This window comes from Coccinella septempunctata, chromosome 9, assembly GCF_907165205.1.
Source record: "Coccinella septempunctata chromosome 9, icCocSept1.1, whole genome shotgun sequence".
NCBI lineage: Eukaryota > Metazoa > Arthropoda > Insecta > Coleoptera > Coccinellidae > Coccinella > Coccinella septempunctata.
This window is the reverse complement of record NC_058197.1, coordinates 10,554,079-10,569,248: the sequence shown is the minus strand read 5'-3', so window position 1 is coordinate 10,569,248 and position 15,170 is coordinate 10,554,079. Positions and strand designations below refer to the sequence as shown.

General features: G+C 37.0%; 2 protein-coding genes across 10 annotated transcripts in view; both read left to right on the top strand.

Annotated features, from left to right (window-relative positions):
* The window catches only part of LOC123320877 (synaptotagmin-7), a 419,223-nt gene that overhangs the window by 352,860 nt on the left and 51,193 nt on the right, over positions 1-15,170 (top strand). The gene's annotated exons all lie outside the window — the stretch shown is intronic.
* Positions 8,182-11,388, top strand: LOC123320879. The gene is made up of 2 exons (XM_044908361.1): positions 8,182-9,386; positions 11,282-11,388. The coding sequence occupies exons 1-2, from the start codon at positions 8,315-8,317 to the stop codon at positions 11,311-11,313; spliced, it is 1,104 nt and encodes a 367-aa protein (XP_044764296.1). The 5' UTR covers positions 8,182-8,314; the 3' UTR covers positions 11,314-11,388.

The window sequence follows — 15,170 nt, the reverse complement described above, 5'->3', positions numbered from 1 at the left end:
AAGTGGTTAGTTTATTATAGTCGTTAATGCAACTCGGGGCTGTTATAATCAACGTTCAATTTCTATTTGCTCAATATTTACGTGAGATAATTCATGCTGAAGTTAGGGGATGCATATCAGGTTCTGGCAGGCGAATTTGTAACTGGATATTCGTATCCAAAAGCGGTAATCACTGTTATCCCTCACTTGAAAAAGGTAAACCGAGAAGATGAGAATATTTGGTAACGAATAAAATGTGAGGCAGCATTCAGAAGTCAATGTGGCTTCTGGGCTAGAAGAAAACCAAACTAAATAAGCAAGAATAACAAGGTCTGTGTAATCTGGGTTCCCAGTGACTATGGAATCAAAGGAAATGAAGAAGCCACTTGCCCGGAAAGAAGCTCAAACTGCTTCTAGTGGACCAGAACCATTCTGTGGTTCAAGAAAATGTTACTGCAAGAAAGAATTTCAGAATGAGGAAAAAACTGGAAAAGAAACACTCCAAGGATGGATCATTCCAAAAAATTTAACACTAACAAAGAAGAATCTGGAATTCAGCAAGGATACGCTATACTTATTGGATTCCTTTCAAGGCATTGTTGCCTCAGGAAGCATCTAATGGGAATGAGAAGAGATTCCAGATCACCCTGAACGCCTCGGCAACGAAAGCCAACTCATAAAAATGCTTTGGACGAGAAACTTGAAGAAGCGAGGAAATCACCTCCTTGGAGCCATACCAGATAAAAGAGTTCATAGAAACTATAAAACTAATTGGCCACACAGCAGTGGAAACATCTTTCAATCTTTACGATCGAAATTTGCTTCCAATGAAGAATATGATGAGACAATAGTCAACAATGAAATCTTTAAGAAAAGAGCCAGACCAAGGAGGTACTCTTGGTAAACAAAATTAAATAACAGACCTAACATCAAGAAAGGATAACAATGGTAATCCCAAATCTAAATACAATACAAGAAGATGAAAAGAATACATACATAGATAAAAAAATTTTGTGAGGAAAGCATTCAAGGGTGACGATATCTTCAGGGTTAACTTCAGTTTATGTACATCGTGATATTCAAAATAAAAAAAAGTGAGAGCTGCGTTAATGGGAAACTATGGATATGGAAGAACCTATATTGAAGAAACGAAATGTCCTTTATAAACACGTATAAAAGATATCCAAAAACTAGCTCAACAGGGATAAAGTGACAAATCGATGCCCATCCAACATGTTTCGAAGACCTGAGGTTCAAATAAGACGAAAATCACATAATATTGTGAAAACAAAAAGAAAGAACACAACAGTTAAAACTTTAAAAAAATTGGTTTGTAACCTTTTCAAACCATGGTGGATACATATTTGAAGGACATGATTAGAAATCAAATCTGAATATTCAATTACGACTTTAAGCAAACAGACACAAATTGAAAAGAGAATTATGACAAAACTGAAATACAGAAATGAAACAAGTTAATCGATGAAGCAGAAAAATAAATGACAATCAAAATAACCTGAATTTTACTAAAACAAAATCGAGTATCTCACAGTATATTTCAATAAGTCCATTACTGTTTTCTGAACCCAATTCGTTGAGCTGATGAAAATAATAATCCTGAAGTTTCCCATGTTTATTTCAATGTAAACATCATTATTTCATCATTTGTAGAAGTTTCATGTCCTGCTTATGTGTAAATCAGAATGGAGAACAGTTTTTCTCCACATATATTGGGTGAGTCTTTGACTCCTACAAATATTTTAACACTAGACTCTTGAGATCAAATGAAACACTCTTTTCTCATTCCATTCATTCCGAATCGGCCCTGATAAACGATTTAGCCAATTTTAATTTTCATTATGCGCAGTGCCACCTCCGGAAAAACAAATTCATTTTCAGAATAACGTTCCTGATATATGTTTTTCTTCAAAACTAGCTGAATCTGTGACACTACACATCTGTGGATCGTCAAAACAGAGTTGTATTAAGCCAAAGTAGCAAATTTTTCAAATTACACAGATACTTTTTAATTTTTGAACATCAAATCACTTTAAAACAGCGCATTATAAGAGGAAATATGAAGAATAATTTTATTTCACAAAACTTCTAACTCAGTTGCAAGTGTTGGGTGCTTTGAATTTTTGGTACTTTTATGGTATGTAATGATTATAATGAGAAAACTGGAAGACGTGGGTGATATCTTGGTGTTAGGAAAAGATTCATCAAATAAATGGAACTATATTCCGAAATTCATTTCATTCGATTAAACTGTTTGTGAGATAAAACTGAAAATCAAATTTTTCCACGGATTTTGAACAACCTGTATCTTTCAAACCGAACCGATTTGGTAAAAATGGTAAAGGAATAAAATGTTTCTTTGGAACTCAAAAATCAACTGTTAAAATATTTGTACAAGTCAAAGACTCACCCTGTATAACTGGCTGGAAACTGTTATGTTATTAAGCACGAACAACACATAAATATCATCTCCCACAACTTCATGGTAAACACCTTTGCCTGCTCAAAACGAACCGATGCCATTAACAAATTACTTCAATGTTCAAAATGGCGCTACTTCGTACTCTACCTGATATAAAGTCGTTAGTTGGATGAAAAATTCGATCGCAGATAGTTGTAGACATGTTTAAGGTTATAGGTATCGATTCTACAAAAACGTGAAACGGTAAATTTGGTGTTTGAAAAATACGGTCTCCACCTCAAACAGCGAGATTACCTACCCTGGAATCGAATAGTTTCTTTTTACGAGGAGAATTGGATGGCGAGCTTCGAATTAAATAGATGAACATCCGGAAGTTTGAACGGGGGTTGAAGTCAATTTACTGAGTCCATACCTTCGTAGGATGATAATTCGATTGATCTTGTGTTTCCCTATGGGAGGTATTAGAAGTGTTTAAGGGGAAAACTATACGACTGAAGGTTGATTGAGATTAGGGAAAAAACCAATAACGTTTTTTTATTAGCTCTTTGATTCATTTGAATGAAGAAGGTATGAAACTCAGAAATCCAGCCAGTTAATTATTTGCACTAACAATTGCAGGGATTATAGCTACTTCAATTCAGAGCTGTGCCGAGCACTGAAAAAAAAATGCTTCGAGCACTAAGCACTGACAAAAAGTGCTCCAAATTCTCTCGATTCTAAGCACCGATGTTTCACAAAAAGCTTGCGATTACTAAGCATTTTGTGAAAGTAATTCTATTTAGAAATAGGATAAGTTTTTTATTACAAATACTATATTGAAGGTGCGAACACGGTCCCACTAATATAAATCGATTTCAAGCGAATAACTGCTAATTACAGCAGTTATTGGTGGTTTGGTTATATCCCTTAAGGCACAACTTTCAACCTCACAGAACACACACAGTCACAGAACACTACCCAGAAAAATGGAAAACAGCGGGAGTCATAGTGTTCAATAAACCATTCAAAGATAAGAAGTTCCCACAAAACTACAGACCGATAAGTCTACTGTCGGCGTTAGGAAAAGTAGTAGAAAGAATTATAGCCACGAGGCTAAATGAGGAAACCGAAAATCTAAAACTAATACCAGCAGAACAGTTCGGATTCAGATTATTAATCAATTATTATCAATTATTAAGGCTCACAGAATGCATTACAGAGGGATTCCAAAATGAACAAGCTACAGGTCTTGTATTATTAGACGTCGCCGGATCATTCGACAGCGTATGGCATGAAGAATTAATATATAATATGAGATGTGCTGGATATTCGATCAAAATATGCAGGTTGATCAGGAAATAAATAAAAGATTTTACGTGAAAGTGTTAGGAGAATGCTCCACAACAAGAGATATAGAGGCTGGAGTACCCCAAGGGTCAGAACTTGGGCCACTTCTGTACAACATATACATTCACGATATTCCGAAGAATCCAAGAACCATGCTAACGTTATATGCTAACGACACAGGTATAGCAACACGACACCGCAACCCAGAAGTAATAGAACGAGTTCTACAAGAAACGATTGACGAAACGAATGACTGGTGCATAAAGTGGAAAATCAAGCTCAATGGACAAAAGAGCCAAGCAATATTATTACAGAAGAGAAGACTGTGACCCCCAAAGAAAATAGAAGTTGACGGCGAAGAAATCGACTGGAAAAATGAAGCCAAATATTTAGGAATAACGCTTGACAAAGGACTTACTTGGAAAAGTCAAACAACAATCGACAAAACGAAAGCAGCGATGAATAGACTCTACCCTTTAATAGGAAGAAGAAGCCACATGTCGAAAGAGACAAAATTGAAGATTATTAAAGCCGTTGCTAGGCCTCAACTGACTTATGGATCAGTTGCCTGGGGTTTCGCGGCAAAGAGCCATATCAAAAAAATTCAGGCCACTGAAAACAAGCTGCTACGATGTGCAATAGATGCACCTTGGTTTGTCAGGAATAGACAGACCTAAAATGGGAAACCATAATGGAATTAATGATAAGAAAAGCAGAGCAATTATTCGAAAGAGCGAAAAACCATCCGAATCAAGAACTCAGGAGACTAGTGGACTACGACCCAGAGGAGGACAAAAGGAGAATGCAAATTTACCGAAGAGATCAATTAAAAAGAGATTAAAATAAGAACTGAAACTTATTGATTAATCCAATAAAGTGTTATCCAATAGAGAATAAACACATAAATCCCAGCACGATAGTGTGCGAGAAGAAAACCGACTAAGAGATGAACGGTTTAAAGGCAAATACTCGGAACCAATATTCAAGAAGCAGTTAAGGGTTTTTAGTGGGTCTCGAGCTCAGGAGAGTGAAAATCCCCACACTGACTGCAGATTTCCCTCCCTGCTACACCAAAAAAAAATTCAACCTCACTTCAATAACCAGACGTGGTTTAACCCACATCTCGGTAACTTTCGGTCATCTGCTGTTCAAAATGATGACGTTGAAGGTCTAGTTCATGGTGATTACAGGGACAACTCAGAAATGAATCAGTGGGGATATACCTAGAAAATACTATACTTCATTCAAATTTATTTTAGCAGTCGGTTGGCCATGAAATAATTTTCTCAAGTTTTTGCAACTAGAACGGAGTAAGGTTGGCACTCATGAAATGTCGTTAATGTCATAACGCCGTTGCCACAACTAATATCAATTTTTATTACGAGAATGCCGAAAGTGATTGAAAAAAGAGATAGGGTTTCAGGAGCTGCTATTTAGAATTCAGGTCCGCTCATTCAAATAGTTATACCCTGATATTCTAAAATCCACAATACGTCAGACGGTAGCGAACATATTCAATGTAAGAGAATTTTTATAATGTTTCATCTGAATCTAAACGACATATATTTCACCTGGATATTTCCACAATCAGAAAGATTGTGAATGAAGAGGATGACAAAGAATTTCCTTCTATTGGGGGACCCAAAAAAGTGGTGGCATTTGAGAATTTTATGTTTGAGTGAATTAATGCGAAAAGTTTACTACAGGATTTTCGATAAATGTCATCGGAGAATAAGTTCCCTGAAATGGATTTTTCCATTTTTCATTTGACTTGTCCTATACAATGTAAATGTCTTAAGGTACTAATAAATATCTATAATTATTATTATTACATCAATGTATTAAGAGGAATAGCCACAAATACGCGCAAGTTGCCCTATTAGTTGTTTATTCATGTGAAATTTTTGTTCAAAGGTGAAGTTCATCTTGACTTGAAAGTATCTTCAATTCCTTTTACTTATATTGATGCAAGATGATTTTTGTTGAAGAATTTAACATTCTTTTAATTATCTGTTTATTCCTGCGGGAGATACCCATTTCCAACCACTGCATCATATGCATTTCATCTTCGAGTTAATATTTTTGAAATCTACAAATGATGTAAGCCAAAGAAGATAACGAACAATAACTCTCCTCAAGCTAGTGCATATTATGATATTATACTGATCTCTTATATTTTCCATGCAATAGATTTGGTATGACTTCAATCAGTTTGTATAAACTTCAATTATGTTCGTCAGATATTTTCCGAAGAGATTCGACATTGTGATAAAATACGTAATAACAGAAACTTTAACGTAGAACGGGCAACATAGCGTTGATTTAAAACCCAAAAATGTGTTGACAAGCTTCATAACCCCACATTTTCGTACTATACAGAGTGAAATGTGTCAAATTTCCATGGCCAACCGACTGCTAAAATATAAGTGAATGAAGTATAAGTAGGATATCCAAGGGATATCCTAATGATATCCTTGTACACGACGGTACACTTTGGAGCATAAAAGGGACGTACGAAGGTTATTACTGTGTTGTCAGGGAAAGCTCCCACGATACTATCAAGAGTACTTCTCTTTCAGTTAATCCTTCTATTGAAACTATTTCCCGTCAATTATCTACAATATGATACAGTAGGAATTGAACAAGACGAAACCCAATATTATCCTCCCAAGTGAATAAAACAGATTCAGAAAACCACTCTTTCTCCACGCCGAAAACACCCCAGTCCCCAAACACCGCGAAGAATTCCTATCTGCCTATCCACACCTCCATCCTCCCCCGATATCAATTTCGTCTCATCCTCCCCCACCTCGGCAGCGAGGGTGCCGGGCTGAGTGCCATTTCCGGTCGGAATCCGGGTGCTGGAGGATACTCGTGGAGTGCGTTCGGTTACTCCGTCTGGATCCTTGTCGATATAACCCGGGAAATTTGGAATTGTTGGCGGGAAACACGCGCACATTCTCGCACCGGGATCGAATTTCCCGTGAGATGGGGAAACGGTGTCGCGAAGTTGGCGACGAATCGATTACGTCCCGGAGGTTTATTTCCCCCGGATTTAATGATGTCGTCGCCTCCTGCCGCTGTCGAGTAAGACGAAAGTTTCGCTGAATCTACTTCATGGGATCGTTTTGGGTTTCGAATTGTGATGCGGCGGATTTAATAGATTGGTGTACTAAGCTAGGAGGCTCATTAGTACTCCCACGAGATTTAATCAATTGGATCAAGAGCCTACTAACTGCCATTTCCATTGGATTACCACAAAGGGTCCCACAACAGTAACGCTCATCTCCAATGAGAAAGCAAATAGAAATCTATTTTAATATTTTTACGTTAACTAACAGCTCAGTAGTCCAGTAAAATAAGGATAGGACCTCGAAGTGACCTAGGTAAAGCTGGAAGTCCTTCTAAAACCTGGATAGTCTTGAAAATGTCTTTTCTGTCTTTTTACCCACCAGGAGTTGAGCCTAACATTTGGTGGCCCAAAAACTTCCAAATTTTCGGACTTTCGTTAGTTTTTCTCATATTACTCTACAACAGCACATCTAAGAGTAACCCAACCGGACCTAGCCTAACCTAACCTTACCTAACCTTTTGGTGAGATTATTTAAAGAACATTAAATTCTGCGTCGATTGATGGTACCAGGTAGGATTCTTCATCGTTTGTAGAACCCAAAGTACTGGTCTGTTTAAAACACTCTTGTTATTAAATAGAGAATTTAACTGCGGGTTCAAATAAAGAAACATAGAAAAACGGACATTTTGGACTAACGTATTCCAATATAAGAAATATTCAGACTCTTCAACTCTATCCAATTGAGTCATTCTTTCAAGTGTAGGTACTTCGAACAAATATCGCAAGAAATAATTATCGACTCTTTTTATTGAGTATAATAATGCAGGTATCTTTGTCAATACGATAATTTATATTGAAAGTTGCAGTTCTCTTATGAATATTGTGATACAAAATTCAATTCGAACCAAATAGAAATTTTTCTACAAATAATGAAGCAAAAATGAAAAAATCTCAGGTGAACGCATTATAGGTCAGCTATATAGCAGAAATTTATCATTATTTCATATGTTGTAACCTAATTATAGCATCCAGAGCACACATATGGAACAGTTATATAGCAGGTATGCTCCTATGTCCACCTCAAACAAGGATCTTTTTTCTGAAGAGAGAATAAATACAAAATGTAGTTCAAATATGGAGCATGCAAATATTTATCCCAAATGAGATATACTGTATATGTAATACATTAATGGGGTAAGGAAAAAATATGATCTTGAGAACGCTTCAACAAAAACAAATCAAATCACGGAAATTAATATAAACTATTGCTATTGTTCCGTTTTCTAATGCAAGATCGTAGTATCAAGGGTTCAGTTGCCATAGATACAATAAAAAAAAAGAGGAGAGTTCACAAGATTTTGTCTAGAGCAGTAAAATTGTAGAGCTTCGAAGAATAAACGTTCTGCTTATAAAAGAAATAGTCTTTATTACTTGAAATTGTACATTTTTGGCGACCGTGACAGGACACATTCAAGACACACATTCAAGTAAGAATTATGGATAAGGCAAAGAAAGCAAGAACAGTACACCGAAGAATTTTCACAAAAATCTACAATAATATTGAAAGCCGGATTTCCAATGGGAATTTTAATAGTGATGAAGTTAAAGCGGCTTTTCAAGTTCTGGAGAGTAAATATGAAGAGATCAGGACCTTAGACAAGGAGGTGTTTAACTTCATGATAGAAGAAAATATGAGTGACACCGATATTGAAACAGACTGTGATAGTGTGGAAGAATATTCATTGAAATTCAATATTATAAAAGAAAGATTTTCATCTTCCACAGAAAAGGTTCGCGAAATATCTTCCTCAGAAGGCGAAGTTGGTACGCTCCAAAGAAAATTTAAGCTTCCACAGATAGAGTTGAAAAAGTTTGGTGGTGATATTCGAGATTGGCTGCATTTTTGGGGATTATTTAAGAAACTAGATGAAGATCCCACCATGGACAATGAGGAGAAATTTCAGTACCTAATTCTATCGACAATACCTAAGTCAAGAGCAAGAACTGTCGTGGAGAGTTTTCCACCCACCTTCGAGAATTATCCTAAGGCAATTGAGGCTCTGAAGTCCCGGTTCGGAAGAGAAGAACTCCTTATTGAATTATATATAAGAGATTTGATAGGATTACTAACATCAAACACAAAGTCCCTGTCAATGTTATATGACAAGTTGGAATGTCAGTTGAGAGCTCTTGAATCACTGGGAATCACATCAGATAAATGTTCAGCCATGTTATTTCCATTGGTAGAATCCTGTCTTCCTGAGGAGCTCTTGCGGATATGGCAGCGTTCGTATTCGGCAGATACAGCGGCAGCGAAATCTCAAGACAAAGTGAAGAAACTTATGGATTTTATAAGGAATGAAGTTGAGAATGAAGAGAAAGTTTCAATGGCGAAGTCAGGAGTAGGATCTGCCAGGGCGAAGGAACAGAAGAAGATGATGACGACAGAAAACAACAAAGCAACTCCATATACAGCTTCTGAACTCGTGACCACAAATAACGAAGTTGTTTCTTGTATTTTTTGCGGACGTTCAGAGCATAAGAGTTTTGAATGTTCGAATTCACAAGGTATTTCTCTTTCTGATAAAAAACAGCTCATTTTAAAAAAGGGATACTGTTTCATATGTCTCAGACGTGGTCATACTGCCAAGAAATGTAAAGTTCACATGAGATGTGAAAAATGTCGAAAAAGGCATTACTTGGTGATGTGTCCAATGACAGACGTTAATTCAAAACTTCCAACGAACGAGTCTAGTGCTTGTAAGGAAAATTCATTGACTAGTCTCACTCGAACAACGAGAGTTTTTTTACAAACATTCGTAGTTATTCTCAGAGGAAGTAAGGGGTTTGAACGCCGAGGCAGAGTTTTAATTGATACAGGTTCTCAAAGATCTTATGTCTTGAAACGTACAGCGAAAGAATTAGGATTACCAGTTCAGTGTGAGGAAACAATTATTCACTGTTTATTTGGGGGTTTGAATACAGGTGAAAGCAGTCACAATTCATATCGAATATTTTTGTGCGATTTGGATAGAAAATATTTTTGCAATTTCCTTACTTTAGACCAGGAGAGAATTTGTGGTAGAATCGGTTCCGTGTGTCAAAGTTCTCTAGTAGAAAATTTATTGAATAATGATGTGATCATAAGGGACGATGAGGCACTCGAAGTAGAAATTTTAATAGGGGCAGATGTTGCTGGTAAATTATTGACAGGTAAAATTATTCAGTTACCTTCAGGAATTACAGCAATTGAAACGTTTTTGGGTTGGACTCTGATGGGAAAAAATAATGTTTCAAATTTCGATCAAACTTCAACTGGTAATGTTATGTATAGTACTTCAATGCTTGTAGATGATTTGAAAATCAAGGATTTATGGGATTTGGATATTTTAGGTATTAGGGATCCAGTTGAATCAAAATCTAGAGAAGAGATGGAGCAAGCAGCATTGAGGCATTTTAAAGAAACTGTAGCAGTTGAATCTGATGGTAGATATGTTGTTCATCTTCCTTGGATCGAAGGACATCCACCGCTTCCATCAAATTACAAATTGGCTGTTCGTAGACTCAATTTTACAATTAGTAAGCTGATGAAAGATGGGTATTACTCAAAGTATGAAGATGTGTTCAAAGATTGGTTGTCTGAAGGTATCATTGAAAAAGTTTTCCACGGGGAGACTGGTATTAGTGGTCATTATTTACCTCACAGGCCAGTATTGAAGATGAATAGTACTACTCCAGTTCGACCAGTTTTTGATGCATCTGCGCATGAGAAACACAGTCCTTCTTTGAATAGTTGTTTGGAAAAGGGCATGAATTTAATTGAGCAGATTCCTTCAATTTTATTCCGATTCAGATTTAGAAAATACGGTGTTGTTGCTGATATTAAAAAGGCATTCCTTCAGATAGGTTTGAGTGAGTCTGAACGGGATTATTTAAGATTTTTGTGGAAGGAACCTGATGGTAACTTATGTGTGTTCAGGCATCGTCGAGTAGTGTTTGGAGTAATAAGTAGCCCATTTCTTTTAGGTGCTGTAATTCAATACCATTTACAGAAAGAATTGGAGATTTCTTTGAGAGACAAGTGTTCCTTTTCATGTTATGTTATAGAAAAGCTCATGAATAGTTTCTACGTTGATAACTGTGTAACCAGTGTAGATAGTGAGGAGGAACTTTTGAATTTCATTTCGAGAGCTAAAGATATAATGAGTAAAGCTAAATTTGATTTGCGAGGGTGGGAGCATAATAGTTCTTTTTACCCATCTGATAGAATCGACAGTATTACTAATGTACTTGGTTTACTATGGGATAGAGAGGAAGATACATTAGCCATAAATTCCAGTAACTGGGGCAATCTGAAGTTTGAGAAAATAACTAAAAGAACTATTTTATCGATAGCACATAGAGTATTTGACCCTATTGGTTTTACTTGTCCCGTAACTGTTTACCCCAAATTGTTGTTACAGCTCACATGGAAAGAGAAAATTGGTTGGGATGATGAGTTGGATGGATCAATCAAGAGTGAATTTCTGAAGTGGTTCGAAGGAATATCATATTTGTCTTCAATAAGAATCCCTCGATACTTTTCAGCTTACAAGAATAGCAGATGGTTGAAACTAGAAATTCATATATTTTGTGATGCATCTCAATCTTCTTATGCTGCTGTTTCCTTCTTGCGAATTCAGACGGAATCGGGCGTTGTTGTTCAGTTGCTTCAAGCTAAGTCCAAAGTTGCTCCTTTGAAAAAGATGTCTATACCGCGTTTAGAACTCATTGCGGCGACGATTGGATCGCGTCTAGTTAGAAATTTATATGAATCGAATGTTTTCCATGATGCTGAATATTATTTTTGGACAGATTCTTCTACAGTATTAGGTTGGATTAGACAAGACCAACAGTGGGCTATATTTGTTCGTAACAGAGTCGATGAAATTTTGAAAGTTTCTTCAAAGGAACAATGGAGATTTGTTCCAGGGTCTATGAATCCTGCTGATTTACCTTCCAGAGGATGCACAGCTAAAAAATTGTTAGATTCTGCATGGTGGGAGGGACCTGAATGGTTGAGGTATTCAGCAAGTTATTGGCCAACAGATAGTTTCTGCTATGACGAGGAGTTAGTAGCACGAGAGAAGAAAAAGTTTACCATTTCTTGCGTTGTTAATAGCAATACTGATGACTGGTATTATAAATATTTTTCAGTATTCCACAAAACAGTCTACATGTTGGGGTGGATTAGAAGATTCCTTCATAATTGTAGGTACCCTAACGATAAACATTGTGGATTTTTATCAGTTGAAGAGATAAATGATGCAGAATTGGTTATTTTTAGATTGATTCAGCATGATTCATTTAGTACTTTGAATGATGCTATAAAGAGTTTGTTTCCTTTTAAGGATGAATCGGGTGTTTTGAGAATAAGAACTAAGTTGGTAAATCTTGAAGATAGTTTTGACTTTCGGTATCCAATTGTTCTTCCCAAGCATCCCTTAGTAGTGAGATTGATACGCGAAGAACATGAAAGAGCTTGCCACGTAGGTGTTCAAGGATTGTTGTGTCGGCTGAGAGAAAAATATTGGATTATTGGTGGACGTAAAACGGTGAGATCGGTTATTTCCAAATGTGTGATATGTAAAAGGTTTATGAGTAAAAGATTGGAAACACTACCTAGTGCACTACCTGAAGATCGTGTTAGGGATGTTTCGGTTTTTGAGGTGATCGGAATTGATCTAACTGGACCTGTCCATTTGAGAGACGGCCGGAAAGCTTGGATTGCTGTTTTCACCTGTGCCGTATATCGAGCAATTCACCTGGAATTGTTAACATCTCTTTCGACCGAAATATTCATACAATCTCTTCGTCGTTTTATTGCTAGAAGGGGTCGTCCAAAAATTATTTATTCTGACAATGGGACTAATTTTGTAGGAGCTTATAATATGTTCAAGAGTTTGGATTGGTCCATTGTGACAAAATTTTGTTCTTTGGAGAGGATCATATGGAAGTTTAATCCTCCAGCTGCTCCTTGGTGGGGTGGATTTTGGGAAAGGTTGATTCGTATATTGAAAAATTTATTACGTAGAACTCTAGGAAAGGCTTCTTTGAACTTCGAAGAAATGTTTACAGTATTGTGTGATTGTGAAGCAGTAATTAATAGTAGACCTATAACTTTTTTGTCTGATTCTGTTGACGATTTATGTCCTTTGACTCCAGCTATGTTTATTCAAGATATAAAGGAAATTGGTGTTAACGATTGCGATGTTGTCGAGTGTAGTAAATTGACCAGACGTGCAAAATACAGGCAAAAGTTAGGTGAACAACTGAGGAAAAGGTTTCGAATTGAGTATCTTGGTCAATTGAAACATCGTTTCAAAACACAATCCGTGAGACAGTTGAAAGTTGGGGAGGTTGTATTGGTTGGAAATGATAATTCCAAAAGAGGAGATTGGCCATTAGCTTGTGTTACGGAATTATTTCCTGGTAAGGATGGTTCGGTAAGATTGGTACGTTTACGTACAAGTGCAGGAGAAATTCTTCGGTCAGTTCAAAGAATTTTTCCATTAGAATTAGACTCGTATGAGGAAGAAACAGAAATATCCAATATCAAAGATAAAGAGCATGAAACTCAGGTATCAGAAAGAGCAGATAACATTTTGAGTCGAATATTCAGAACTCGAAAAGGTTGTCAAACAGTCAAAAAATGTTCGGGTTAACTTTGTCATTTGTAGTTTTTAATTGTTCAAACGAATGTTGCTATTTCATGAAAGTTTATAAAATAGCAAGGTGGGAGAATGTTCCGTTTTCTAATGCAAGATCGTAGTATCAAGGGTTCAGTTGCCATAGATACAATAAAAAAAAAGAGGAGAGTTCACAAGATTTTGTCTAGAGCAGTAAAATTGTAGAGCTTCGAAGAATAAACGTTCTGCTTATAAAAGAAATAGTCTTTATTACTTGAAATTGTACAGCTATAATAATAATAATTAGACTAGAAGAATGTCGACTGCTGAACATAACGAAAAGGAAAATAGAAGATGGTACGTTCAAACCCAAGGAAGGTGCAGAAATTGAAGCATCAAAGAAACAAGACACATACAAACCTCTAGGAATAAAACAGGCAAAAAAAATCAATCAGAGCCAGATGAAGAAATAACTAACAGAGGAGTTTACCCGAAGATTGAGAGGATAATGAGAACTGGCCTTAACAGCAAGAATCTGATAAAAGCGATTAACACCTACGCTTGCTCGGCGCTGAGCTACTCATTCGGTATCATCTCTTGGACCAACACCGATTTAGCAGCCTTACAGAGAAAAATAAGGACGATGCTGACTAAACACAATAAACATCACCCCAAAAGCGCAATAGAACGGACAGAGCTGCCACGACATCTTGGGGGTAGAGAAATTGTTGATTTGTCCAACCGTATGTCCCAGGAAATTGAAGGACTTCGAAAATATTTCCTGAGCAAGGCTGCTTCGTCAGAACTTCATCGAGTAGTTTGTGTTGCTAATAATTCTACACCGTTAAAGCTACAGCAGGATCACTTGGAAACCTTCGAACACTCTGCAGAAGGTAAAATGCAGAAACTGATTGGCAAACCTTTGCATGGAAGGCACCAGAACGAGGTCAACCATGATTACGTCGACATATCTGCGTCGAACAACTGATTGACTTCCAGAAGGTTGTTTCTTGAGGCAGAGGGCTTCATGCTCGCCATCCAGGATCAGGTGATTCCAACAAGGAATTACATGAAATATATCGCCAAGTATGCCTCAGTGGCGGACGATAGCTGTCGTTATGGCTGTTCGACACATGAAACTATCCAGCACATCACCGGGGGATGTCAGAAGTTCGCGGGCACGGAGTACAAAAATAGACATGATGCCGTTGCCAAGATTCTTCACCAAGAATTGACACTAAAACACCAACTTCTAAGTTCGAAAGAGGTTCCTTATTACAATTACCATCCGTATGCTGAATTGGAAAATGAACATCACAAGCTCTACTGGGATCGCACGGTTCTCACAGACCGGAAAATAACCCACAATAGACCAGACCTTATATTGCTCAATAAGGATGAGGACAGAGAACTATTCATCGATGTGGCGATTCCAAATAATAACAATCTTCTAGATAGGCACACTGAGAAAATTCCAAAGTACAGAGATCTCGAGAAACAAACCGGGAGACAGTGGAAGCTGAAAGATATCAAGACCATCCCTATTGTCATATCATCTACAGGCCTGATACCGAAGAAACTACTAAAGAACTTGAGGAAACTTCAGTTGGACGAAAATATCTATAGAGTCATGCAGAAGGCGGTACTGCTGGGAACGGCGAGAACTGTACGCAAGTACCTACAT

Bases quoted from the DNA above. Each gene is read 5' to 3' on its own strand.
- LOC123320879 (XM_044908361.1), top strand. From the start codon at position 8,315: ATGGATAAGGCAAAGAAAGCAAGAACAGTACACCGAAGAATTTTCACA. The intron at 9,387-11,281 runs GTATTTCTCTTT...TTGTTGTTACAG, and splicing joins TGAATGTTCGAATTCACAAG to CTCACATGGAAAGAGAAAAT.